General features: G+C 45.1%; 1 protein-coding gene across 3 annotated transcripts in view; it reads right to left on the bottom strand.

Annotated features, from left to right (window-relative positions):
* LOC143291598 (multidrug resistance-associated protein 1-like) overlaps positions 1 to 27500 on the bottom strand; it is a 64055-nt gene that overhangs the window by 4804 nt on the left and 31751 nt on the right. For all 3 annotated transcript variants that reach the window (XM_076601541.1, XM_076601543.1, XM_076601542.1), the window contains 16 exons: positions 26074 to 26143; positions 24915 to 25041; positions 22307 to 22483; positions 20620 to 20787; positions 19994 to 20183; positions 18197 to 18284; positions 14423 to 14570; positions 13917 to 14148; positions 12005 to 12186; positions 10787 to 10915; positions 8312 to 8511; positions 6273 to 6396; positions 4018 to 4119; positions 3064 to 3210; positions 1358 to 1516; positions 245 to 411 (listed from right to left, as the gene is read on the bottom strand). In XM_076601541.1, the coding sequence (XP_076457656.1) occupies positions 245 to 411; positions 1358 to 1516; positions 3064 to 3210; positions 4018 to 4119; positions 6273 to 6396; positions 8312 to 8511; positions 10787 to 10915; positions 12005 to 12186; positions 13917 to 14148; positions 14423 to 14570; positions 18197 to 18284; positions 19994 to 20183; positions 20620 to 20787; positions 22307 to 22483; positions 24915 to 25041; positions 26074 to 26143 (2410 nt within the window). The remainder of the gene's footprint in view (positions 1 to 244; positions 412 to 1357; positions 1517 to 3063; positions 3211 to 4017; positions 4120 to 6272; positions 6397 to 8311; positions 8512 to 10786; positions 10916 to 12004; positions 12187 to 13916; positions 14149 to 14422; positions 14571 to 18196; positions 18285 to 19993; positions 20184 to 20619; positions 20788 to 22306; positions 22484 to 24914; positions 25042 to 26073; positions 26144 to 27500) is intronic.

Below are 27500 nucleotides of genomic sequence, written 5' to 3'. Positions count from 1 at the left end.
CTACCACCACCACCCACCACCACCACCACCCCCACCACCACTACCACCCACAACCATCATCCCCACTACCACCACCACCCACCACCCCCATCCCCACCACCACTACCACCACCACAACCACCATCACCACCACCAACAACAACAACAACAATACCACCACCCGATCACCACCACCCCCATCACCACCACAACCACCCCATCACCCCCACCCCCACCACCCCCACCCACCCCGACCAGCACTGACCTCAGGTTGGCTCCGCCCTCCCCGCACTCGTACATGAGCTGTGCCGGGGTGTCCTGGACAAACTTCTTGAGGTGAGCGTGCTCCAGAGCCGTCCAGATCCGCTCGTCGGTGTACTGGTCAAAGGGGTCCAGGTTCATCCTCAGGGACCCCGAGAACAGCACGGGGTCCTGCACGCACACACACACGCACACACACACACGTTGACACGTGACACACGTCGCTGGTCAAAGACTGGGATGAATTAATGAATGACTGATCGACTGACTGGTTGGCTAGCTGGTTGACTGAATGACTGACTTAATGAATGAATGAATGACGCCCTACCTGGGACAGGATGGTGATACGTGACACACCTACCTGATGGTGATACGTGACACACCTACCTGATGGTGATACGTGACACACCTACCTGTACACACCTACCTGATGGTGATACGTGACACACCTACCTGATGGTGATACGTGAAAACACCTACCTGTACACACCTACCTGATGGTGATACGTGACACACCCACCTGATGGTGATACATGACACACCTACCTGTACACACCTACCTGATGGTGATACGTTACACACCCACCTGATGGTGATACGTGAAAACACCTACCTGTACACACCTACCTGATGGTGATACGTGACACACCCACCTGTACACACCCACCTGATGGTGATACGTGATACATCTACCTGTACACACCTACCTGATGGTGATACGTGACACACCTACCTGTACACACCTACCTGATGGTGATACGTGACACACCTACCTGTACACACCTACCTGATGGTGATACGTGACACACCTACCTGTACACACCCACCTGATGGTGATACGTGACACACCTAACTGATGGTGATACGTGACACACCTAACTGATGGTGATACGTGACACACCCACCTGTACACACCTACCTGATGGTGATACGTGACACACCCACCTGTACACACCTACGTGATGGTGATACGTGACACACCTACCTGATGGTGATACGTGACACACCCACCTGTACACACCTACGTGATGGTGATACGTGACACACCCACCTGTACACACCCACCTGATGGTGATACGTGACACACCTACCTGATGGTGATACGTGACACACCTACCTGGGGCAGGATGGTGATACGGGAGCGCAGGTCGTGCAGTCCCATGGTGGAGATGTTGTGCCGGTCGATGACGATGCTGCCAGAGGCCGACTCGATCAGTCTGAAGAGGGCCACCGTCATGGATGACTTGCCCGCCCCTGTCCGGCCCACGATCCCTACCTGCAATGCCATCACATCGCTCAGAGTGGTTAGACCTGAACCAGCTGTTTTGTCATCACATCGCTCAGAATGGTTAGAACTGAACCAGCTGTTTTGTCATCATACAGAATGGTTAGAACTGAACCAGCTGTTTTGTCATCACATCACACAGAATGGTTAGAACTGAACCAGCTGTTTTGTCATCACATCATACAGAATGGTTAGAACTGAACCAGCTGTTTTGTCATCACATCACACAGAATGGTTAGAACTGAACCAGCTGTTTTGTCATCACATCACACAGAATGGGTAGAACTGAACCAGCTGTTTTGTCATCACATCACACAGAATAGTTAGAACTGAACCAGCTGTTTTGTCATCCATCAGAATGGTTAGAACTGAACCAGCTGTTTTGTCATCACATCATACAGAATGGTTAGAACTGAACCAGCTGTTTTGTCATCATACGGAATGGTTAGAACTGAACCAGCTGTTTTGTCATCACACAGAATGGTTAGAACTGAACCAGCTGTTTTGTCATCACATCAGAATAGTTAGAACTGAACCAGCTGTTTTGTCATCACATCAGAATAGTTAGAACTGAACCAGCTGTTTTGTCTTCACATCACACAGAATGGTTAGAACTGAACCAGCTGTTTTGTCATCACATCAGAATAGTTAGAACTGAACCAGCTGTTTTGTCATCACATCAGGTAGAGTGGTTGGATGATGGTGATGATGATGATGGTGATGATGATGATTCTTCTTCCCCCCCCCCCCACATCCTCCTCCTCCTCTTCCTTCTTCTTCTTATGATTCTCCTCCTCCTCCTCCCCCTCCTCCTTCTTCTTCTTCTTCTTCTTCCGTGAGCTGCAACTCCCACGTTCACTCATATGTACACGAGTGGGCTTTTACGTGTATGACCGTTCCTACCCCGCCATATAGGCAGCCATACTCCGTTTTCGGGGGTGTGCATGCTGGGTATGTTCTTGTTTCCGTAACCCACCGAACGCTGACATGGATTACAGGATCTTTAACGTGCGTATTTGATCTTCTTCTTGCCGTAATATACACATGGGGTTCAGGCACTAAGCAAGGTATGCACATATGTTGATCAGGGAGATCGGAAAAAGAAATCTCCACCCTTTACCCACCAGGCGCCGTTACCGAGATTCGAACCCGGGACCCTCAGATTGAAAGTCCAACGCTTTAACCACTCGGCTATTGCGACCGTCTGATGATGATGAGGATGATGATGATGACGATAATGAGGATGATGATGATGATGATGATGGTGATGATGATGATGATGATGGTGGCGATGATGATGATGATGATGATGATGATGATGATGATGATGATGATGATGGTGGTGGTGGTGGTGGTGATGATGGTGATGATGATGGTGATGATGATGATGATGATGATGATGGTGGCGATGATGATGATGATGATGATGATGATGATGGTGGTGGTGGTGATGATGATGATGATGATGGTGACGATGATGATAATAATGATAATGATGATGATGATGATGATGATGATTCTTCTTCTGAACCACTGACCTTCTCTCCGCCGTCGATGTGGCAGCTGACGCCCTTGATGACCAGGTCCAGGCCGGGCCGGTAGCGCATGGCGTAGTTGAGGAAGTCCACGGTGCCCGTGTCGGGCCAGCTGCTTGGGGGCCTTTCCCCGGGCACCTCCCAGGCCGCCTGCCCACGGCGTTACACACACACACACACACACACACACACACACACACACACACACACAGCGTCAGGTAAAAATGCCACGTCATCCAGGGTCATTCACACGTCACACACACACACATACACACACGCACACTCAAACGGACACACGCACGCACGCACACGCACACACACACACACACACACGCGCGCGCGCACTACACACACACACACTCAAACACACACACACATACACACACACACACACACTACACACACACACACACATACACACACACACACACCTCTGCGGGAGTTTCAGAATACTCCTAGTCTCTCCACCGACACACACACACACACACACACACACACTCACACCACACACACACACACACACTCACACACACACACACACTCACACACACACACACACACACACACACACACACACTACACACACACACACACTCTCACACACACACACACACTACACACACACACACACACACTACACACACACACACACACACACACACTACACTACACACACACACACACACACACACACACACACACACTACACACACACACTACACACACACACACACACTCACACACACACACACACACACACACACACACACACACACACACCTCGGTAGGGGTTTCAGAGTACTCTTTCAGTCTCTCCACCGACACACACACACACACACACACACACACACACACACACACACACACACACACACACACACACACTACACACACACACACACACACTACACACACACACACACACACACACACACACACACACACACACACACACACCTCGGTAGGGGTTTCAGAGTACTCTTTCAGTCTCTCCACCGACACAATGTTCGTTTCCAAGTCGCTGGCCATACGGACCATCCAGTTCAACCCCTGTGTCACCTGTCATTGATAACAACAACAATAATAATCATGATCATTCACACCTGTCATTGATAACAATGATAATCATGACCATTCACACCTGTCATTGATAACAATAATAATCATGATCATTCACACCTGTCATTGATAATAACAATAATAATCATGATCATTCACACCTGTCATTGATAACAATAATAATCATGATCATCCACACCTGACATTAATAACAATAATAATAATCATGATCATTCACACCTGTCATTGATAATAACAATAATAACAATAATAATCATGATCATTCACACCTGTCATTGATAACAATAATAATCATGATCATCCACACCTGTCATTACTAACAATAATACTAATAATAATCATGATCATTCACACCTGTCATTGATAATAACAATAATAATCATGATCATTCACACCTGTCATTGATAACAATAATAATCATGATCATCCACACCTGTCATTACTAACAATAATACTAATACTAATCATGATCATTCACACCTGTCATTGATAACAATAATAATCATGATCATTCGCACCTGTCATTGATAACAATAATAATCATGATCATCCACACCTGACATTAATAACAATAATAATAATCATGATCATTCACACCTGTCATTGATAAAATAATAATAATCATGATCATCCACACCTGTCATTGATAAAATAATAATCATGATCATTCACACCTGTCACTGATAACAACAATAATAATCATGATCATTCACACCTGTCATTGATAACAACAATAATCATGATCATTGACACCTGTCATTGATAACAATAATAATCATGATCATCCACACCTGTCATTACTAACAATAATACTAATAATAATCATGATCATTCACACCTGTCATTGATAAAATAATAATAATCATGATCATCAACACCTGTCATTGATAAAATAATAATAATCAAGATCATTCACACCTGTCATTGATGACAATAACAACCATGATTATTCACACCTGTCACTGATAACAGTAATAATCATGATCATTCACACCTGTCATTGATAACAGTAATAATCATGATCATTCACACCTGTCATTGATAGCAATAATAATCATGATCATCCACACCTGTCATTGATAGCAATAATAATCATGATCATCCACACCTGTCATTAATAACAATAATACTAATCATGATCATTCACACCTGTCATTAATAACAATAATACTAATCATGATCATTCACACCTGTCATTGATAAAATAATAATAATCATTCACACCTGTCATTGATAACCATAATAATCATGATCATTCACACCTGTCATTGATAACAATAATAATCATGATCATTCACACCTGTCATTGATAACAGTAATAATCATGATTATCATGATTATTCACACCTGCCACTGATAACAGTAATATTCATGATCATTCACTCCTGCCATTGATAACAATAATAATCATGATCATTCACACCTGTCATTGATAACAATAATAATTATGATCATTCACACGTATCAGTAATAACCTGTCAAGTAAATTATCATTGTCACTGTAGTGGCCTTGACTGTCACTATGCCGACCCCTAAGCTGTAACTCTGCTGACCACAAGCTGTCACTGTGGTGACCTAAGCTGTCACTGTGCCCGACCCTCAAGCTGTCACTGTGCTGACCCCAGGTTGACAGTTTGTTGACCCAAAGCTGTCACACAAGTGTGCTGAAATAGCTGTCACTGTGCTGACCCTCAAGCTGTCACTTTGCCGACCATCAAGCTGTCACTATGCCGGCCCTCCAAGCTGTCACTTTACCGACCCTCAAGCTGTCCCTATGCTGACTTCAAGCTGTCACTATGCCCACCCTCAAGCTGTCCATGTGCCGACCTCAAGCTGTCACTATGCCGACCCTCAAGTTGTCCCTGTGCTGACCTCAAGCTGTCACTATGCCGACCCTCAAGCTGTCCCTATGCTGACATCAAGCTGTCACTTTGCTGACCCTCAAGCTGTCACTGTGCTGACCCTCAAGCCGTCACTGTGCCGATCCTCAAGCTGTCCCTATGCTGACATCAAGCTGTCACTTTGCTGACCCGCAAGCTGTCACTGTGCCGACCCTCAAGCTGTCACTGTGCCGACCCTCAAGCTGTCACTGTGCTGACCCTCAAGCTGTCACTATGCTGACCCATACCTACCTGCATGGCGTAGGACACGGAGAGCCCCACCAGCCCCCCCTCCAGTTCAGGGGTCACCACGGCAAACATGGCGGCTGCCAGCACGACGAGGTTACCCAGGAACTCCAGGCGGAACCCCAGCCACCTGCAGGACAGGACAGGTCAGGACAGGACAGGTCAGGACAGGACAGGACAGGTCAGGTCAGGACAGGACAGGACAGGTCAGGACAGGACATCAGCGACAGAGGGGGGAGGTGGAGGAGGTTTGTTTAACTCTTCTCTCTCTTAGCGATGGTGTGATATATACCCTTATTACACAATCTATACATCATGTGTATGAGCTGAGATTAATATATATATATATATATATATATATATATATATATATATATATATATATATATATATATATATATATAACCCGATATTTCTTTTTAATTTTTTTAACAAGTATCATCATATCCTCGAGGCCTTGCTTTGTATCTCCCACTGAAAATGAATACAGTATGTTCACGTATTTTGTGTAATGAAGTCCCACTCATACAAGGAATGCTCCAATTGTTTAAAACGAAGAAGAAGACGAAGAAGAAGAAGAAGAAGAAGAAGAAGAAGAAGACGAAGAAGAAGAAGAAGAAGAAGAAGAAGAAGAAATATATAAAAACCTTTTTGTAAAGGGACAGGAAGGAGGTGGAGGTTTGTTTAACTCTTTCTGCACTGCCAGGATCGCAACCACCCATGTCTTACACAGTCACTTCATAACGAGAGAGGAGGGAGGGACGGAGGTGGGGTTTTTGTTTAATTCTTTCTGCACTGCCAGGATTACAACCACCCATGTCTTACACACACTCTTCATAACGGGGCAGGAGGGAGGTGGAGGTTTGTTTAACTCTTTCTGCACTGCAAGGACTACAACCACCCATGTCTTACACACACTCACTTCATAACGAGAGAGGAGGGAGGGAGAGAGGTGGAGGTTTGTTGAACTCTTTCTGCACTGCTAAGATTACAACCACCCATGTCTTACACAGTCACTTCAAAACGAGACAGGAGGGAGGGAGAGAGGGATGGAGGTGCAGCTTTTTTTTTTTTTTTTTTTTAATCAACTCTTTCAGCACAACCAGGATTGGAACCACCACTGTCTTACACAGTGACAGGCGCAACAGCCGAGTGGTTAAAGCGTTGGACTTTGAATCAGATGGTCCCGGGTTCGAATCTCGGTAACGGCGCCTGGTGGATTTTTTCCGATCTCCCAGGTCAACATATGTGCAGACCTGCTTAGTGCCTAAACCCCCTTCGTGTGTATATGGCATACAGAAGATCAAATATGCACGTTAAAGACCCTGTAATCCACATCAGCGTTCGGTGGGTTATAGAAACAAGAACATAACCAGCATGCACACCCCCGAAAAACGAGTATGGCTGCCTACATGGCGAGGTAAAAACGGTCATACACGTAAAAACCCACTCGTGTACATACGGGTGGACGTGGGAGTTTCAGCCCACGAACGAGTAAGAAGAAGTCTTACACAGTCACTTCATAACGGGACAGAAGGGATGGAGGTGGAGGTTTGTTTAACTCTCTCAGCAGTACCAGAATTGGAGCCACCCCTATCTTACACAATCACTTCATCAGAGCTTTAACTCTGCAGCAGTATAAAAAAAAGAAGAAAAAAGAAGAAAAAAAAGAAGAGGAAACGAATACTCAATTCTTCGCATGCATGCCTCGCACACTGACTAAACTGTCACTGTCTTTAATTAAAACAACCATTCTAAACATCATTGTCAGGATCAGCATCATATACTAGCATGTGATATACTATGTTATAACATATCATATAATATTACAACACAACATAAAATAACACACACAAAAAATAAAATCACACACCTACAAAAACAAACAAACAAACAAAAACAAAAAAACAAACAAACAAACAAAAAAAACCCAACAAGAAACCAAACAACAACGAAAGCAATACCAAAAGGAACACCCTCCCCCTCCCTCAACCCCTCCACCAGCCCTCCACCAACCCTCCAAACCAAGACACAAAAACCCGGACCTGTTGGAGGCGATGGTGTTGAAGTAGAAGGTAAGGTTCTTGTCCACCTTGGCCTCGTTCTCGTGGGTGAAGCGGTCCTGGACCCTGTAGGCTCGCACGGATGAGGCCCCGGAGATGGTCTCGCTGAAGTGGTTGAAGATGGGGGACCGTGTGGTGGACTCGATCCGCTTCAGCTGTCGGGACGTCGGCACGTAGAACCTCTGTGATTGATGATCATTTTCGAAATGATATCAGTCAATTTCATTCTCTTCTGATAGATGATTATTTACCTAATGATATCCATAAATTCCATTCTTTTCTGATAGATGATTATTTACGTAATGATATCAATCAGTTTCATTCTCTTCTGCCAGATGAGTATTTACGTAATTGTATCAATAAATTCGATTTAATTATTTACGTAATGATATCAACCAATTCCATTCTCTTCTGACAGATGATTATTTATGTAATTATATCAATAAATTCGATTATTATATCAGTAAATTCCAATATCTTCTGATAGATGATTATGATTATTTACGTAATTATATCAATAAATTCGATTATTATATCAATAAATTCCATTCTCTTCTGATAGATGAGTATTTACGTAATTGTATCAATAAATTCGGTTTAATTATTTACGTAATAATATCAACCAATTCCATTCTCTTCTGACAGATGATTATTTACGTAATTACATAAATAAATTCGATTATTATATCAATAAATTCCATTCTCTTCTGACAGATGATTATTTATGTAATGATATGAATAAATTCCATTTTCTTCTGATAGATGATTATCTATGTAATGATATGAATAAATTCGATTATTATATCAATAAATTACATTCTCTTCTGACAGATGATTATTTACGTAATTATATCAATAAATTCGATTATTATATCAATAAATTACATTCTCTTCTGACAGATGATTATTTACGTAATGATATGATTCCATTTTCTTCTGATAGATGATTATTTATGTAATGATATGAATAAATTCCATTCTCTTGTGATATATGATTATTCATGTAATTATATCAACAAATTCCATTCTCTTCTGATAAATGCTTATTTACATAAATCATTAATGAAAGGCAGTCGTATCCGACCACGACCATCAGAACAGCAGAGTAGGCAACTGCTGTTCCAAATATCTGGGCTCAAAATTTGATTTTAGCGGAGAGTGCCTTGCCCAAGTTGCATCCACACTCTTTCGACCAAGAAAGGTTTTAGGGATGGTTCCCAAAGGCCAGCTAACCCCCAAGGCTGCATCACTAAGAGCCAGTGCAATCTTGCCTCCTAGTTTGAGAGTACTAGTCCTTCACAAAAAAAAAACTAAGCTGTAAACGACTTCCCATTGCAATGGAGAAACTATAGATCATACAGCTCTCACTTTGTTGTTGGCACATACATGGTAATACAAAAAAAACAACTCAGTAAAAATACATAAAATATAATAAATAATAGTAATGAAATGAATTGAAACGGAATGAAATTTGATATGATATGGAAAAGTATGGTATTATATGCTATGGTATGTATATGAAATGAGGTAACATAATGTGATATGATACCGATTTGTTTCGTTATTTGCAAGTGTATATGTTTCATGATGTGGATTTCGTTCTTCAGAATTTTGCCTGGGACAAGACTTTTGTTGCTGTGGGTTCTTTTAATTTACCAGCACAAGGTGCAAGCAACACGCAGGGCCTCGCTTTATCGACTCATCCGAATGACTAGCTATCCAGACCACCACTCGAGGTCTGGTGGAGGGGCAGAAAATTCTAACGAGAGTTGGGGGTTTGGGGGGAATGGATCCCAGTGTGTTCAGATTCTCTCGACTTACCAATGGGCCCTGTCTCCCTCGTTTACCACCTACACACCACCCCCATCCCGTGTCTCTCTCCCTAACCGTGTGTTTTGTGCCGTGTTGTGGTATGGTGAGTTCTATTGTACTGTTTTGAACTATACTGTGCTGTATTGTATTGTATTGCAATGTTCTGTTCTGTACTGTATTTCATTGTACTGTGTTGTGTTGTGTTGTGTTATGTTGTGTAGCACAGCACAGCACAGCACAGCACAGCACAGCACAGTACTGTAGTGTGTTGTGCTGGTCTGCATTGTGCTGTACTGTACTGTATTGTACTGTGCTGTGCTGAGCTGCATTGTGCAGTGCCGTGCAGTACTATCATGTGCTATGCTGTGCAGTACTATGTTGTGCTGTGATGTGCAGTACACCTCTGTGCTGGGCTGTGTTGTACAGTGCTATGCAGTGCAGTACAGTGCTATGCTGTGTTGTGCTATGCAGTGCAGTACAGTGCTATGCTGTGTTGTAATATGCAGTGCAGTACAGTGATATGCCGTGCAGCACAGTGCTATACTATGCAGTGCAGTGCTATGCCGTGCAGTCCTATGCTATGCTGTACAGTACAGCGCAGTTCCGTGACGCCTCGTGCCGTGCTGTGCCGCACCCGCAACCCACCTGCACCAGGTAGTAGAGCAGCCCCAGAGGAACGATGACAGCCAGGAAGATAGGCGTGCTGTAGCTGATGACGATCAGGGTGCTCAGCACCCCCATGATCTGGATCACCGCCATCCGGAACGTGCCGGGCTGAAAACAGTTTCAGTTTCAGTTTCATGTAGCTCAAGGAGGCGTCACTGCGTTCGGACAAATCCATATACCGACAGCCACAACCGTCACCGTCATCACCATCCTCCTCCGTATTCGTCGTCATCGTCGTCGTTGTCAACGTCGTTGTCGTCATCATCGTCGTCGTCGTCATCATTATCTTCATTATTGTCGTCATCATCATCATCATCTTCATCACCATCGTCATCATAATCATCATCATCATAATCACCATCACCATATCACCACCACCACCATCATTATCATCATCATTAATATTATCATCAAATTGTATTAACATTTACAACACCACCACCATTACCACCACCACCACCACCATCATCATCATCATCACCATCATCATCACCATCACCATCATCATCATCATCATCACATTGTGTAAACATTTACATCACCACCAGCACCCATAACCACCGCCATTACCATCATCATCACCATCGTTATCGTCATCATCACATTGTGTTAACATGATCACCACCACCATTGCCATCATCAACATCATTATTGCATTGTGTTAAATGAAAAAAACAAAAATCAACACCATCACATCTTCTTAACGCGAACAACATCATCACCATCAGAGGGAGAGAGACAGACAGACAGAGACTAGAGAGTGAGAGACAAACAGAGAGACAGAGAGAGACAGAGACCAAGGCAGACAGAAAGAAAGAGACAAGAAAGTGAAAGACAATCAGAGAGAGAGAGAGAGAGTGAGAGAGAGAGTGAGAGAGGGAGAGAGAGTGAGAGAGTGAGTGAGAGTGAGAGAGAGTGAGAAAGTGAGAGAGAGAGAGATAGGGAGAGAGGGAGAGAGAGAGGGAGAGAGAGAGGCAGAGAGAGAGAGGGGGGGAGAGAGAGAGGGAGAGAGAGTGAAAGTGAGAGAGAGAGGTAGGGAGAGAGAGAGAGAGAGGAGAGAGAGAGAGAGTGACAGAGAGAGAGTGAGAGAGTGAGAGAGAGAGAGAGAGGGAGAGAGAGAGAGAGAGAGAGAGAGAGAGAGAGAGAGGTTTTCGAGACAGACAAACAGACAGACAGAGAGACGACCCCCGCACTCACCAGCACATTGTCCACCATGGCCACGTCGCTGGAGAAACGGTTGACGACTCGCCCTGACGGCGTGGTGTCGAAGAAGCTCATGGGCGACCTCATGATGTTGGTCAGCATGGCGTGGTGAAGGTTCCCGGCTGCCATCACCATGCGTGTGGTGGCCAAGATGGAGTAGGCCAGTATGCAGACCGCTGTGAAGGGGTGGGGAAGGTTCCGGGGGGGTGGAGGGGGGGAGGAGGGGGCGGAGACACACACACACACACACACACACACACACAGAGTGATTCATGAGTGATGAATGGATTTTCTTCTCATTTTTTTTTTTTTTTTTTCATTTTCTTTCATGGGCTGCATCTCCCACGTTTACTCGGTTTTTAGGTGTATGACCATTGTTACCCCGCCATGTAGGCAGCCATACTCCGTTTTTTTTCAAGGGGTGGGCATGCTGGGTATGTTCATGTTTCCATAACCCACCGAACGCTGACATGGATTACAAGATACTCAACGTGCGTATTTGATCTTTTGCTTGCTGTATACACACGAATGGGTTTCAAACACTAAGCAGGTCTGCACATATGTTGATCTGGGAGATTGGAACCGGGCGCCGTTACCGAGATTCGAATCTGAAACCTTCAGATTGAAAGTCCAACGCTTTTACCACTCGGCTATGCGCCCGTCATAATGAATGGATGATATGGATACTTATATATATAACTGTGTTAGAAAACCAAGCTTTGAGCGCTTTACAAACACAGAGCCATGATTGATATGGATACTTATATAGCGCCTATCCTCCGTCGAAGACCAAGCTCTAAGCACTTACAGCCGTCGTGGCGAAGTGGTTAGCGTCGCGGACTGACGGCTTGGAGGACGCAGGTTCGAATCCCAGCGGAGGTGGGTTTTTCGGCCCGTGGCCGGCTCCTACCCAGAGTTGAGTGTGCTGTAGGCTTAAATGGGGAGACTGGGACCACACAGTCAAGTGTCATCCACTTCAAGAATACGTCTTTGGGTGTGTTGCTCTAATTACCTGACCAACACTGCAAGTGTCTGTATCTGTCTCTCTCTCCCACACACACACCCTTCCCACCCTCCCATACCCACACACCCCCCTCACCTTGCCCAACTCCCAGCCCTCCGTAGACCCCGAGGTACATGTAGTTGCGATTCTGGTAGCGTGAGGTGTTGGACAGAAAGTACCCCCCCCCACACACCCACACACACACCCCTCCCACCCCCCCACACCCACACCGACACCCTCCCTCACCTTGCCCAACGCCCAGCCCTCCGTAGACCCCGAGGTACATGTAGTTGCGGTTCTGGTAGCGTGAGGTGTTGGATAGGGACGTACACACACACCTCCCAAAACACCCCAGCCCCCCACCCACCCACACACCCCTCCCCCCCCCCCAACACCCTCCCCCCCCCCTCACCTTGCCCAACGCCCAGCCCTCCGTAGACCCCGAGGTACATGTAGTTGTGATTCTGGTAGCGTGAGGTGTTGGACATGGACGTATACACACACACCTCCCAAAACACCCCACACCCCCACCCACACACACACCCCTCCCACCCACACCCACATCCCGCCCTCACCTTGCCCAACGCCCAGCCCTCCGTAGACCCCGAGGAACATGTAGTTGCGGTTCTGGTAGCTTGAGGTGTTGGACTGGGACGTACACACACACCTCCCAGAACACCCCCCCCACCCACACACACCCCACCCACAACCACACCCACATCCCGCCCTCACCTTGCCCAACGCCCAGCCCTCCGTAGACCCCGAGGTACATGTAGTTGCGGTTCTGGTAGCTTGAGGTGTTGGACTGGGACGTACACACACACACCTCCCAAAACACCCCAGCCCCCCACCAACACACAAACACCCCTCCCACCCACAACCACACCCACATCCCGCCCTCACCTTGCCCAACGCCCAGCCCTCCGTAGACCCCGAGGTACATGTAGTTGCGGTTCTGGTAGCGTGAGGTGTTGGACAGGGAAGTGTTGGCCAGAAGGTCGTCGTCGGTCCACTGGGACAGCCAGATGCTGGAGTAGACGCTCAGCCCCTGGTACACGGCGTACAGCGAGAAGATGAGCACCGTCACGCTCAGCCCGATGGCCCGGAAGTACGTCATGAACACCGACCAGCGCACCTGCCCGCAAAGAACGATGAATGAACAGACTATAAATAAATAAACGAACGGGGTGATTATATTAATGGGTTAAGGGCCAGTGTAATCTTGTTTCCCAGTTTGAAAGGCACAGTCCTTAACAAAAGATTAAGCTGTAAATGACTTCCCATCGCAGTGGAGAAACCGTTGATTACTACCGCTATCATTTTGCTGATGGCCCAACTTAAAAGCTGATGTCCGTCTCCTGACATCAGACTGAGTGTTTTGTCATGTGTCTTGGCCATGAAGTGCTCACCCGTCCCGTCTCTGCTTTTTCCTGTTCTATCAGCTTGTCTTTGTCTCCGGCGTGGGGTTTGGCCGCCTCTTTGTCCTTGTCTGTTGTGGAAGTGGACCTGTCCAGTCCCGGTTTGCTCGCCTGGGGAGAGAGGGATCGCTTCCTCTTCCTGCCCGACACACACCACACAGGATGCAAGACACATCAACACTTTGTTATCTCTACCCAGCACACAAGGTGGAACATACATCAACACTTTGTTATCTCTACCCAGCACACAAGGTGGAACATACATCAACACTTTGATATCTCTACCCAGCACACAACAACACTTTGTTATCTCTACCCAACACACAGGATGCAACACACATCAACACTTTGTTATCTCTACCCAGCACACAAGACACATCCACACTTTGTTATCTCTACCCAGCACACAACACACATCAACACTTTGTTATCTCTACCCAGCACACAACACACATCAACACTTTGTTATCTCTACCCAGCACACAGGATGCAACATACATCAACACTTTGTTATCTCTACACAACACACAACACACATCAACACTTTGTTATCTCTACCCAACACACAACACACATCAACACTTTGTTATCTCTACCCAGCACACAACACACATCAACACTTTGTTATCTCTACCCAACACACAGGATGCAACATACATCAACACTTTGTTATCTCTACCAAATACACAAGGCAGAACATACATCAACACTTTGTATCTCTACCCAGCACACAAGACACATCAACACTTTGTTATCTCTACCCAGCACACAGGATGCAACATACATCAACACTTTGATATCTCTACCCAGCACACAAGACACATCAACACTTTGTTATCTCTACCCAGCACACAAGGTGGAACAAACATCAACACTTTGTTATCTCTACCCAGCACACAAGACACATCAACACTGTTATCTCTACCCAACACACAGGGTGGAACATACATCAACACTATGTTATCTCTACCCAACACACAAGGTGCAAGACACATCAACACTGTTATCTCTACCCAACACACAAGGTAGAACATACATCAACACTATGTTATCTCTACCCAACACACAAGGTGGAACATACATCAACACTATGTTATCTCTACCCAACACACAGGGTGGAACATACATCAACACTTTATCTCTACCCAACACACAAGGTGGAACATACATCAACACTATGTTATCTCTACCCAACACACAAGGTGGAACATACATCAACACTATGTTATCTCTACCCAACACACAAGGTGGAATATACATCAACACTTTGTTATCTCTACCCAGCACACAACACACATCAACACTTTGATATCTCTACCCAACACACAAGACACATCAACACTTTGTATCTCTACCCAGCACACAAGGTGCAAGACACATCAACACTGTTATCTCTACCCAACACACAAGACACATCAACACTTTGTTATCTCTACCCAGCACACAAGGTGGAACATACATCAACACTTTGTTATCTCTACCCAACACACAAGGTGGAACATACATCAACACTTTGTTATCTCTACCCAACACACAAGGTGCAAGACACATCAACACTTTGTTATCTCTACCCAACACACAAGACACATCAACACTTTGTTATCTCTACCCAGCACACAAGGTGGAACATACATCAACACTTTGTTATCTCTACCCAGCACACAAGGTGCAAGACACATCAACACTTTGTTATCTCTACCCAGCACACAACACACATCAACACTTTGTTATCTCTACCCAACACACAAGACACATCAACACTTTGTTATCTCTACCCAGCACACAAGGTGGAACATACATCAACACTTTGTTATCTCTACCCAGCACACAAGACACATCAACACTTTGTTATCTCTACCCAACACACAAGGTGCAAGACACATCAACACTGTTATCTCTACCCAACACACAACACACATCAACACTTTGTTATCTCTACCCAGCACACAAGGTGGAACATACATCAACACTTTGTTATCTCTACCCAACACACAAGGTGGAATATACATCAACACTTTGTTATCTCTACCCAACACACAACACACATCAACACTTTGATATCTCTACCCAGCACACAACACACATCAACACTTTGATATCTCTACCCAGCACACAACACACATCAACACTTTGTTATCTCTACCCAGCACACAACACACATCAACACTTTGATATCTCTACCCAGCACACAGGATGCAACATACATCAACACTTTGTTATCTCTACCCAACACACAGGATGCAACACACATCAACACTTTGTTATCTCTACCCAGCACACAAGGTAGAACATACATCAACACTTTGTATCTCTACCCAGCACACAAGACACATCAACACTTTGTATCTCTACCCAACACACAAGGTGCAAGACACATCAACACTTTGTTATCTCTACCCAGCACACAACACACATCAACACTTTGATATCTCTACCCAGCACACAACACACATCAACACTTTGTTATCTCTACCCAGCACACAAGGTGGAACATACATCAACACTTTGTTATCTCTACCCAGCACACAACACACATCAACACTTTGATATCTCTACCCAGCAAACAAGACACATCAACACTTTGTTATCTCTACCCAGCACACAAGGTAGAACATACATCAACACTTTGTTATCTCTACCCAGCACACAACACACATCAACACTTTGATATCTCTACCCAGCAAACAAGACACATCAACACTTTGTTATCTCTACCCAACACACAAGGTGCAAGACACATCAACACTTTGTTATCTCTACCCAGCACACAACACACATCAACACTTTGTTATCTCTACCCAGCACACAACATACATCAACACTTTGATATCTCTACCCAGCACACAAGACACATCAACACTGTTCTCTCTACCCAACACACAAGACACATCAACACTGTTCTCTCTACCCAACACACATCAACACTGTTCTCTCTACCCAACACACAAGACACATCAACACTTTGTTATCTCTGCCCAACACACAAGGTGGAACATACATCAACACTTTGTTATCTCTGCCCAACACACAAGGTGGAACATACATCAACACTTTGTTATCTCTACCCAGCACACAAGGTGCAAGACACATCAACACTGTTCTCTCTACCCAACACACAAGACACATCAACACTTTGTTATCTCTACCCAGCACACAAGGTGGAACATACATCAACACTTTGTTATCTCTACCCAGCACACAAGGTGGAACATACATCAACACTTTGTTATCTCTACCCAGCACACAAGACACATCAACACTTTGTATCTCTACCCAGCACACAAGACACATCAACACTTTGTATCTCTACCCAGCACACAAGGTGGAACATACATCAACACTTTGTATCTCTACCCAGCACACAAGACACATCAACACTTTGTTATCTCTACCCAGCACACAAGGTGGAACATACATCAACACTTTGTTATCTCTACCCAGCAAACAAGACACATCAACACTTTGTTATCTCTACCCAACACACAACACACATCAACACTTTTTTTTATCTCTACCCAACACACAAGGTGGAACATACATCAACACTATGTTATCTCTACCCAACACACAAGGTGGAACATACATCAACACTTTGTTATCTCTACCCAACACACAACACACATCAACACTTTGTTATCTCTTCCCAGCACACAACACACATCAACACTTTTTTTTTTATCTCTACCCAACACACAAGGTGGAACACAACAGTCAGAAAATAAAACTGCCTACGGGAGTGTCAGCCGGAACAAAGTCCCCACTTACACTGTGGTTGCTTCGTCTCCGGAGGTCATGGAGGCATCAGTGGTGACAGAGTCCACGCGTTCCAACATCTTGGCCTTCACTGCTTGAACTGAGGACATAGAATAGAACATATCTTTATTACCATCACTGCTTGAACTGAGGACAGGAGATAGAACATGTCTTTATTACCATCACTGCTTGAACTGAGGACAGGAGATAGAACATGTCTTTATTACCATCACTGCTTGAACTGGGGACAGGGAATAGAACATGTCTTTATTACCATCACTGCTTGAACTGGGGACATAGAATAGAACATGTCTTTACTACTATCACTGTTTGAACTGAGGACAGGGGATAGAAGATGTCTTTACTACCATCACTGCTTGAACCGAGGACATAGAATAGAACATGTCTTTACTACTATCACTGTTTGAACTGAGGACAGGGGATAGAAGATGTCTTTATTACCATCACTGCTTGAACTGGGGACACAGAATAGAACATGTCTTTATATTACCATCACTGCTTGAACTGAAGACAGGGGATAGAACATGTCTTTACTACCATCACTGTTTGAGCTGAGAACAGGCCGGGAATAGAACATGTCTTTACTACCGTCACTGCTTGAACTGAGGAAAGGGAATTGAACGTGTCTTTACAACCATCGCTCGTTGAACAGAGGACACAGATCAGAATGTGTCTATATCACCAAGTGAACCGAGCTCAAAAGGAACGTGGGGGTAGGATAGAACATGAAATGTATAAACATGAATTGGAAACCACACACAAACACAGCCAAATACTGCAGGAGTTTTAGATACATTTGCATATACCATATAGTTGTTCTGCATGCACACGTTCATTCACACACACGAACCCTCTGCCCCCCCCCCAACCCCCCACCACCACCACCCCGGTCCCTCCCACCCTCCAACTCCCGCCTAGGAAGCAAGAGAATCTGAGCACACTGGTTCGAATCACGGCTCAGCCGCCCATATTTTCTCCCCCTCCACTTGACCTTGAGTGGTGGATTGGACGGTAGTCATTCGGATGAGACGATAAACCGAGGTCCCGTGTGCAGCATGTCTATTATAATCAATGTGCAGTATAGTAGACTATGTTTATAATTATATTCAAATAATGTTTCTTAATTCTTTCTGTTTTTACATTAAGAATACTAGTTATTACCTGCAGTGTGTAGATGTATGTATGAAACAGTGTATGTGATATTTTTTACATTTGTATCTTCGTAATATTCGTAAAAGCTGTTGTTGACTTTTACAGTTATGGTCCCCATGTTGTTTACTTATCTACGTTGTGATAATGCACCTGACCAAATTTCTCCAGTTGGAGATAATAAAGTTATTCTTATCTTATCTTATCTTTGTAATTTAGCGCGTTGGGTTACGCTGCTGGTCAGGCATCTGCTCGGCAGATGTGGTGTATCGTATAATTATGGATTTGTCCGAACACAGTGACCCCTCCTTTAGCTATTAATACTAATACTGATACTGATACCGATGCTCACACTCAGTTCGATTTCTCCAGTCAAAACTTGGGAGAAAGCATGGGTGAGAGCGAGATTCGAACCCACACACCCTCCCCTCCTACGGACTCTCAATAATTTGCAGCTGAGCGTCTTAACCATTCTGCCAACTTCCAAATTCCGCCTGTCAGAGAAACAGAACCCCCCTCCCCTACCCCCCCACATCCCCAAGAAGAAAAAAAAAACACATACAAAACAACAACAACAACAACGAACAAAAACAGACACAAAACAAACAAAACAAAACCACGTGTCCATCCGGCCCTCACTCTCCAGGTCCTCCTCCTCTTCATCCTCCTCGTCCTGCGTGAGGTAAGCCTTGAGGAACTGGGCAAAGTCTCCGTCGTGGGACAGCAGCTCCTCGTAGGAGCCGGCCTCCGTAATGGTGCCGTCCGACATCACCAGGATCTGGTCCACCATGGGCAGCCAGTGCACACCGTGTGTCACCAGCACCCGTGTCTGTGGGGCAGGGGGCAGGTGGGGGTGGGTTAGATCAACATGCTGTGTTGTGTAGCGTTGCGTTGTGTTGTATCGTGTTGTGTTGTGTTGCGTTGTGATGTGTTGTGTTGTGTTGTGCTGTGCTGTGTTGCACTGTGTTGTGTTGTGCTGTGCTGCACTGTGTTGTGTTGAGCTGTGTTGTCTTGTGTTGAGCTGTCGAGTTCAGCTGTTTTGTGTTGTGTTGAGCTGTTGTGTTCAGTGTGTTGTGTTGTGTTGAGACGTTGAGTTCAGCTGTGTTGTGTTGTGCTGTGTTGTGTTGTGCTGTGTTGTTCTAAGTTGTGCTGTGTTGTGTTGTGTTGTGCTGTGTTGTGCTATGCTGTGCTGTGCTGTGCTGTGTAGAGCTGTGCTGCGTTGCGTCAATCACGCAATCAACCAGTCAAGGAGCCGAAGCACTGACCTTGTTCCGAAGCAGGCCCTTGGAGCCGATGACCTCGTTGAAGATGTGCTTCCCCACGTGGGAGTCCACGGCACTGAGGGGGTCATCCAGCAAGTAGATGTCCGCGTCGCTGTACACGGCACGCGCCAGGCTCACCCGCTGCTTCTGACCCCCGCTCAAGTTGATCCCCTGGCGGAAAATTCATCAGGTGTGCTTTAATCACTTTTCGTGTTTTTTTTTTATTCTTTTTAAAAAAATTAAACACACACACACACACACACACACACACACACACACACACGACAACAAGAAACATTTTCTTTCTTTTTTAAACCAGAGAGTCATAAATCAAAGGTCGCTGTTAAAGTACCTTATTTCAGAAAGTCATGGATCAAGCTTGCTGTCTTTCACCTTATTACAGAAAGTCACAGTTCAATATCACTGTCTTTTACCTTATTTCAGAAAGTCATGGATCAATATTACTGTCTTTTACCTTATTTCAGAAAGTCACAGATCAATATCACTGTCTTTTACCTTATTTCAGAAAGTCACGGATCAATATCGCTGCCTTTTACCTTATTTCAGAAAGTCACGGATCAATATCACTGTCTTTTACCTTATTTCAGAAAGTCACGGATCAATATCACTGTCTTTTACCTTATTACAGAAAGTCACGGATCAATATCACTGTCTTTCACCTTATTACAGAAAGTCACAGTTCAATATCACTGTCTTTTACCTTATTTCAGAAAGTCATGGATCAATATTACTGTCTTTGCCTTATTTCAGAAAGTCATGGATCAATATCACTGTCTTGTACCTTATTACAGAAAGTCACAGATCAATATCACTGTCTTTTACCTTATTACAGAAAGTCACGGATCAATATCACTGTCTTTCACCTTATTCCAGAAAGTCACAGATCAATATCACTGTCTTTTACCTTATTTCAGAAAGTCACAGATCAATATCGCTGTCTTACCTATTTCAGAAAGTCACAGATCAATATCACTGTCTTTTACCTTATTTCAGAAAGTCACGGATCAATATCACTGTCTTTCACCTTATTACAGAAAGTCACGGATCAATATCACTGTCTTTCACCTTATTTCAGAAAGTCACGGATCAATATCACTGTCTTTTACCTAATTTCAGAAAGTCATGGATCAAATATCACTGTCTTTCACCTTATTTCAGAAAGTCATGGATCAATATCACTGTCTTTCACCTTATTCCAGAAAGTCACGGATCAATATCACTGTCTTTTACGTTATTCCAGAAAGTCATGGATCAAAAATCACGGTCATTTACTTCATTTCAAGAAGTCATGGATCAAGATCGCTGTCTTTTTACCTTTATCAGAAAGTCATGGATCAATATCACTGCCAGGTACCTTATTACAGAAAGTCACTGATCAAGATCGCTGTCTTAACTCTTTCCATACGAACGGCGAAAGAGACGACGTTAACAGCGTTTCTCCCCAATTACCATCATCAAAATATTACAAGCGGAAGGCTCTTACACTGAAGAGGTGAATGCTGACAAAGAATGCCACAATTCTGACGACGGAAGCTAAAGGTTGGGTCATTCAGACACCCACTGGACATCCGAGGGGTCTGTGTAGAGGAGGAGAGAGGACTAGCCGTACTGAGTGTCTTAACCTTTACCAGAAAGAAAGCCACGGGCAAGAACAGTGTCCTTCCGTTACCTTTTCCCCGATCTCAGTCTGGTCTCCTCCAGGGAGAATGTCAAGGTCGGGGCGCAAGGCGCATGCGTCAATGACCTTCTGGTAGTTGCGAAATTTTTCCTGCTTCCCGAACAGAATGTTGTCCTTCAGGGTGGCGTTCTGGATCCAGGCTTGTTGGGGCACGTAGGCCACACTGCTCTGTGAACATCAGGGGCCCCACTGGGGTGTCAGCTGATTTTTCTGAGTATATATATATATATATATATATATATATATATATATATATAAGAGAAATATTGAATCCAAGCCCAGATATCTTTGTATTTAAATAATAGAATGGCAAACACAACAAAAAACAGTCTTGGTTAGTTCTTTAACCTATAAAACTGTTTTTATTTGGGGTGGGTGGTGGTTAAAAAAACTGTTTTTATTTGGGGTGGGTGGTGGATAAAAAGCTCTCATTAGCCCATGTTGGTCCTAAGTACCTTCAAAAGGAAGGTTGTTTAGCACAGCAAGCGACAGCTGTTTCGCTCTTTGGAGTGCTCATCGGGCTTGCTACCCGCTTTTGTCTGCGAATGAGAGAAACCACTACTCAAGCAAGGTGAAATTACCAACTGCTAGATAGGGACTTTTTTTTTTTACAAAAAAGAAAATGTCTCTCAATAACCAACTTGAGCATAACATCGCAAGAAAAACCAGGCAAATAGATAAAACAATCGTTGTAAAATTGTTTTAAAATCTGCACTTTAAAATGAAAAGACACGGCCTATGGGGGCCAGTTGCAAAGGAAAAAAAATCCTCAGGGGACTAAAACTAGTTTGCATCAGTTTGACATGGTACAGTATATGACACCAAAATAGAAATCTTGGTCAATCCCAAGGTTTTAAATATATATATATATATATATATATATATATATATATATATATATATATATATATATTAGGAAGTGTCTAAGAGCGTCGAATGACACATCCACGCTACGATTCACCCACTTCAATGTCTCGTCTCAAACACAGGAGAGTGTATAATTCGGTGAAGGTATTTTCACATTTGATTTTTTTTTCCCAATAGATCAAAGTCATGTTTGCATATCACACACACACACACACACACGCACACGCACACACACACAAACACACACACGCACAGCATACGCATACCGAGCAACACGAACATGCCCTATCCTCTCTCCCTCTATTTCCCACTGTCTGTCTATCTCTCCCCCCCCTCCTCTCCTCTCTCTGTCTCTGTCTCTCTCTCCCTCTCTTCCCACCCGGTCTGTTTGTTTGTCTGCCTGTCTGTCCGTCTGTCCACTTTGTCTGTCCTCCTCTCTCTAACCCCTCTCCCTCCCTCTCCTATCTCTTCCCTCGCTCTCTCTGTCTCTCTCCTTCACTCACTACTCTCTCCCTCTCTCACTTTCTCTCTCTCTCACACCAGTCTGTCTGTCTCTATTCTCTCTAACCATTCTGTCTGTCTGTCTCTCCTCTCATCCGTTCCCTCACCCCCGCCCCTCTCTCTCTCTGTCTGTCTGTCTCTCTCTCCCCACTCTATCCACCCCCCTCTCTCTATTTGTCTCTCTCTCTCCCCGGCTCCACTCTCTCCCCCCTCTTTCATCCGTCCCCTCAACACTCCCCCCCTCTATCTCTCTCTCCCTACTCTCTCACGCCCACCCCTCACTGTCTCCCCACTCTCTCACACCCACCCCTCACTCTCTCACCACTCTCTCATCCGTCTCCCCCTCTCTCTCTCTCCACTCTCTCACACCCACCCCTCACTCTCTCACCACTCTCTCCCCTCCCCCTCTCTCTCTCTCCACTCTCTCACACCCACCCCTCACTCACCACTCTCTCATCCGTCTCCCCTTCTCCCACCAACCCCCCCGCCAATCTCTCTCTCCATTGTCTTGTCTTGTCCCCCCCCCCCTCTCTCTCACTCTCTCCATGTCCCCTCCTCTCCCCACTCTCTCATCCTCACCTCACCCCCCCCCCCTCACCACCCACACTCCTCTTGTCTGTCTCTCCCCTCTCTCTCTCCTCTCCTCCTCTCATTACCACCCCCCCACCCCCTCTCTCTCTCTGTCTCTCCCCACTCTCTTTTTCCTTCACTCTCTCATCCACCCCCCCCCTCCTCATCCCCCCTCTCCTTCCTCCCCCTCTCTCTCTCTTTCTCCCCCCCCCCTCCCACTCTCTCCGTGTCTCCCTCCACTCTCTCTCTCCCCACTCATCCGTCTCCCCCCACATCCCCCCCCTCTCTGTGTGTGTCTCTTCCCGCTCTCTGTCTCTCTCCCCCCTTCTCTCTCTCTGTCTTTCCATCTCCATCTCTCTGTTTCTCCATCTCTCAGTTCTGTCTCACCATCTCTCTCTCTCTCCTCTCTCATTCTCTCTCTCGCCATCTCTCTGTCTGTCTGTCTCTCCATCTCTCTGTCTGTCTCTCCATCTCTCTGTCTCCATTTCTCTCTCTCTCTCTCCATCTCTCTCTCTCTTTCTCCCTCTCTCTCTTTCTCCCCTTCTCTCTCCATATATATATCTCTCTCTCTCCATCTCTCTCGCCATCTCTCTGTCTGTCTGTCTCCCCATCTCTCTGTCTCTCTCCATCTCTCATTCTCTCTCACACTGAGCAGCCTGACCTGCAGCACCACGTTCCCTTGCAGCTTCCTCATCTCCCCGAGGACGGCGGAGACCAGGGAAGACTTGCCGGCCCCCACCTGCCCCACCACTGCCACCAGCTGGCCCCTGGGGATGTCCACGTTGATGCTGCAACCACCACCACCACCACCACCACCACCACCACGCACAGTTAGACATGTATATGATCTGCTATTGCAGAAGGTTTGCTGCATAGTCCAACTGGACATTTGTTATAGTTGTTACAGTTGTTTGATGTGAGCGTTTCCGTCTATATTGTGCCTATGTCTCCCCTTTTAATGTTTTATTTTTTCCAATGCTCTGTATCTTTCCCCACCACACACACACATATGCGCACACACACGCACACACACACACACCATTCTTCACCCTCTGCCCAATACCGTTCCCACCACCACGCCCCGCCCTCCACCCCCCCCCCTCTTTTTTAATTTTATTTCGTCTAATATCACTTAAAGTGGAAGACGTTAAACTGTAGACTACTACTGGTAACGCGTCCGCCTAGGAAGCGAGAGAATCTGAGCGCGCTGGTTCGAATCACGGCTGAGCCGCCCATATTTTTTCTACCCCTCACTTAGACCTTGAGTGGTGGTCTGGACGCTAGTCATTCGGATGAGACGATAAACCGAGGTCCCCTGTGCAGCATGCACTTAGCGCACGTAAAAGAACCCACGGCGACAAAAGGGTTGTTCCTGGCAAAATTCTGTAGAAAAATCCACTTCGATAGGAAAAACAAATAAAACTGCACGCAGGAAAAAATACAAAAAAGGGTGGCGCTGTTGTGTAGCGATGCGCTCTCCCTGGGGAGAGCAAGCCCGAATTTCACACAGAAAAATCTGTTGTGATAAAAAGAACTACAAATACAAATACATAGAATTCATACGTACGTGCACGCAAGGAGAGACACACACACACTAACACATGCACACACACACACACACACACACACGCATGACATGTTTTCAGTTCTAAAATGGACAGTAGTTTCTGCTGAATGTGATATGTGTCATAGCGGTGAACAGACAATAAATCATTTGATGTGGATATGTGCCCACGTGAGTGTATTCTTAGAAAATCAGAGGTTTTTATTTTATTTTTTTTTTAGAAATAAAAAGTCGCTACTTCAAAGCGCTGACTCACTTTCTGATGGTGGGTATGGGCAGTTCCTGATCCCAGGTGAATGTACCCGAGGAGATGGACACGGCACTGCCTGCAGTCACACAAAGGACACATCCATGGATCACAGTGTACAAAAAAAAGCAATAGTAAAAAAATTATGAACCCACTTGGGAGAGGAGAAGTTGAGTACTTCGACTAGTAGAGTCTTCAAAGCAGCTGAAGATAGCAGCAGTCACAAGTGCGGTTTTCTGGCTGTTGAATAAAATAAAACCATTTTTTTTATATACCCCATGGGTCACAGTGTTTCGTTTGGTTTGCCATACATAACTATATCGCCTTGGTTTTTGTCGGAAATTTTTTCCATCCCATACTGTTGTTTTACGCGGAGATGACTTTCACTTCATCTTCAAGCGTTGTTTTTTTTCACATTACAGAATCAGATATTTCAACTTTTGTTTTCCTCACAGGTGCCTGATTGTTTTGAAATTCCACACACTCTTCTAACATCTGTGGCAAATCTCGCCTCAAAAACTTGAATTGGATTGAACCGTATAATTATATTTGTACAGTAAATTCCGTGAAAACTGTCAGTTGATACGACACATCATCAGGTTCCTATAGCACTTGACTTGTTTACAGGAATCCGTCTTGTCCAGACCTGGCCTCTCCTGCCCTGTGCAATATCCGTGTGGCGTGTGTTTAAGCGTTGAGGGTCCCGGGTTCGAATCTCGGTAGCGGCACGTGGTGGGTAAAACGTGGAAATTGTTCCGATCTTACAGGTCAACATTGGTGCAGTCCTGCTTGTGCCTGAACCCCCTTCGTGTGTATACGTACGCAGAAGATCAAATACGCACGGTAAAGATCCTGTAATTCATGTCAAGAGTCCGGTGGGTTATGGAAACAAGCACATCCCCGAAAACGAAGTATAGCTGCCTTTGTGACTGGGTTAATAAACAAAACGGACAAACACGTAAAAAGATGTTACATGTTTGTCAGAGTCTGTGTGTGTGCATGACTGAAACGTGATTGAATAACACAGGAAACGAATGATGAGCACCCAGTTGTAGCCGTCAGTCGGCTCTACCCAGGTAGGCAGGCAGCCTGTTGTGCAAATGACCCCGTGTTTGTAAAGCGCTTCGAGTTTGGTCTCCAACCGAGGATAGGCGCTATATATGATAGTCAGTCGTGTCCGACTATGACCATCAGAACAGCAGAGGAGGCAACTGCTGTACCGACTATTTGGGCTAGAATTTGATTACAGTGGAGAGTGTCTTAGGACAGTCGGCGTTGGGATGGTTCCCAAAGGCCAACTAGCCCACAAGGCTGCAGCACTAAGAGCCAGTGCAATTTTGCCTCCTAGTTTGAGAGTCAAAGTCCTTCACAAAAGACTAAGCTGTAAATGGTTTCCCATTGACTGGAGAAACCATTGATAATACAGCTCTCACTTT

This window comes from Babylonia areolata, chromosome 17 (assembly GCF_041734735.1).
Source record: "Babylonia areolata isolate BAREFJ2019XMU chromosome 17, ASM4173473v1, whole genome shotgun sequence".
NCBI classification, from domain to species: domain Eukaryota; kingdom Metazoa; phylum Mollusca; class Gastropoda; order Neogastropoda; family Buccinidae; genus Babylonia; species Babylonia areolata.
Note: the sequence above shows the minus strand (reverse complement) of the source record. Positions and strands in the feature narration are given on the sequence as shown.